Here is a 2,954-nt window from a genome sequence, read left to right as displayed (position 1 = left end):
CGCATTGTTGTCATGATAAAAATATTCTGTGTTACCGTTATTAGATCAGTAGCCTACAACTTGATCTTATGCCCAAGAATGTACACCAGAGGGGTCTGCATCTAGGTTGATAACCATAAACCCACCTGGGGATTTCATGCATATGATTTTATCCCTAACTGTATGCTTCTAGTTTTTGTCTGTCTTGGGGCTTTATGAATGAAAAGACTGGTTGTTGGCTTCTTATTTTTCCCCACTGATAATTTTTGTCATTGGATTCTCTTGGATGAATTATTTATAGAAGTTTTAGCAAAGATATTTCCCCTCTTTTATTTACAACCAAGCTGCTGGTGCTGCTAAGTCGCTTCAGTCATGTCCGACTCTGTGCAACCCCATAGACGGCAGCCCACCAGGCTCCCCCGTCCCTGGGATTCTCCAGGCAAGAACACTGGAGTGGGTTGCCATTTCCTTCTCCAATGCATGAAAGTGAAAAGTGAAAGTGAAGCCGCTCAGTCGTGTCTGACTCTTATCGACCCCATGGACTGCAGCCCACCAGATTTCTCCATCCATGGGATTTTCCAGGCAAGAGTACTGGAGTGGGGTGCCATTGCCTTCTCCGTTAAAACCAAGCAGACAGAGCTGTTTTAAAGAACAATATGATCCTTAACCCTCTTTTACTTTGTGGTGAATGTATTATTAAGGAGAGAGTATAGAAATACGTATCTGATTACGAGATTTTTTGGTTTCTTGGGTTATCAGAGGAGAGCATAGGAGCAGTAACTGACCAATAAAAGGTTAAAAATCCATTTACCTGCTGTCTTTGACATGTGTCCAAGGTTGTAAATCCCTAAATTTGTCATCTCGAGGGACCCACTACATTTTCTTTTTCAATATCAGAAAGAGATTTCTTCTATCTGTTCAAGTATGTAACTAACAGAAGTTTGAACAATAATGATCCCAGTAGATTAAAATAATCTGTATATTCATTCTCTGAAAATTTGATTTGACCCATTGATAGCAACGAACTTATGTTCATTTAAAAGTTGTGGCTCATTATTTTTGTGATACCATAATGGCTAAAGGCTTTTCAAATTTTTCAGGGAAGCATGACAGCAATGACAGTATTTTTTCCCTTGGATACAGCTCGACTTCGGCTTCAAGGTGAGTATCTTATTGTCATCACATTCCTGTTCATTTGATATCAGGAAGCAAACTTATTTCTCTACTAAATTCTAAATTAACATAAGGATATTCTGTTTCATTAGTATCTGCTGTTGTCCATTTTCACTGACTTTAAAGACTGGTCATCACTGCTATTTCCTAATTAACAGAGAGGTGTTTGTGAATGAGTCATAGCCTCAGCCATTTTCTAATCTGAGAGACCTGAGTGGGTTTGCATTAGTCATTTTGAATCATTACAGTTTGTTCTGATAAACAGTATGACTTTTGAAAGGCAGAATGTAGAGGGTTTTTGTTTTGTTTTTTTTCACTAGGAGTAGATTTTCTGGAAAGAGAACAGAGAATAGGAAACATGGACCCACACATCATTATCATTGCTCTTCTAGGCATGGAGTTCTAGGCGCCCCCCACTCATTTCACTTTATATTTATAAATTCTACTTGTTTTTTCCTCAGTATTTTTCAACTTGAAATTATAAGCCTATGCCCAAACTTACATTAAGAGATAAGAGTAAGATTAGCTTTGAATAAACTAATTGCTGTGTTAAAACCCTTCATGACTACTGTTTAATTAATTTTAGAGATTTTGGGCAGGTAGTACTTTTACATGACTTGAAACCTAAAATACATAAAAAGTTAGATAGTACAGTGGAAAAAATCTCACTCTAGTCTGCCTCCTTTTCGCTTCGCTATAGATAATATCTTTTCTTAGTCTCTCAAGTAGCCCTGAGAGTCTTTATGGACTAAGAAGCAAATGATATATATTCTCAATTTTCTCTTTCTTACTCAAAAAGCAAACTTTTCACACTATTCCATATCTTGCATTTTGGGGATGCCTTCCAAATCAGGTTCCTGGGGGCTTCTTGATTCTTGCGGTTGTAGAGTGGTCCATGGCACGGCTGCAGCGTAACCTGTGTACCCCTGCACTGTTAGAGATCCTTTGATTATTTCTCCTCTTTTGTGCAATAGACTTGTTCACATGTCATTCTGTTTCTGTAAATTCTGGGGGCCAAATCCCCGGAAGTGGGGTTGTTGGATCAAAGTGTGAGTATTTGTAATCTTGATGGTTATCATCAGGTGCCTTGTACAGTGTTCCCTAGTTTGTCATCTCATGAGCTATGCAGGTACCAATTTTCTTACGTAATTCATTCATTTTCCCATTTTTAGATTCTCAAAATGTTCAGATATGGGTAGGAAATTTGAAATTAAAGTAGGTTTTGTTTTCATTGAGAATGCCAAGAAAAGTAGAGTTCTCCTTTTAAGACCTTTTTTTTTTTTTAGATTAGGAAACAGAGCCCAAGGCTAACATTTTGAAAGCTTGAATTTTAATCCTGGCTCTGCTGCCAACCACATGTGTCCTTCACAGTGTTGTGTCTGTAACCTCTTCTCTAAAAGGGAAATGGTAATTTATTTTCTCTCTAGTTTATAAGATATTAAGATAAAAATGAGAATATATAACTTTGAAAAAAAAAACAACAGAAGAGCCCTATGAAATATAAAAAAATAAATTTCTCCTTTTACATCTTTTACTTTACAAATCAGGTATTGAATTAAAATGTTTTATGGTTCATGGATAACAGTTAAAACCCAGGGAATCAGCAGTTGAGAATTTAGCCCACGGGAACAGAGGAGAATCATTGAATTCTGAGGCAAACCAGGGAGCCCAGAGATTGAAAGATTGCTCAGGCGAGGTCAATGGCCTCTCAGTGAAATTTGTTGGTGCTGAAGATAACAATTCTCAAAGGATTTATCTTTAAACTCTTTTATCTTGTAGTTGATGAGAAAAGAAAGTCCAAA

General features: G+C 37.1%; 1 protein-coding gene across 1 annotated transcript in view; it reads left to right on the top strand.

The window, feature by feature from the left end:
- The first annotated feature begins 597 nt into the window (after nt 1-597).
- Nucleotides 598-2,954, top strand: part of SLC25A17 (solute carrier family 25 (mitochondrial carrier; peroxisomal membrane protein, 34kDa), member 17) — a 24,538-nt gene continuing 22,181 nt past the window's right edge. Inside the window, exons 1-2 of the mRNA XM_010833750.1 lie at nt 598-1,140; nt 2,932-2,954. Coding sequence (XP_010832052.1) covers nt 1,086-1,140; nt 2,932-2,954 — 78 coding nt within the window. The 5' untranslated portion in view covers nt 598-1,085. The remainder of the gene's footprint in view (nt 1,141-2,931) is intronic.

This window comes from Bison bison, unplaced genomic scaffold, assembly GCF_000754665.1.
Source record: "Bison bison bison isolate TAMUID 2011002044 unplaced genomic scaffold, Bison_UMD1.0 scf7180017863885, whole genome shotgun sequence".
Classification (NCBI taxonomy): domain Eukaryota; kingdom Metazoa; phylum Chordata; class Mammalia; order Artiodactyla; family Bovidae; genus Bison; species Bison bison.
The sequence above is the reverse complement of the archived record's forward strand: the minus strand, read 5'-3'. Positions and strand labels throughout refer to the sequence as shown.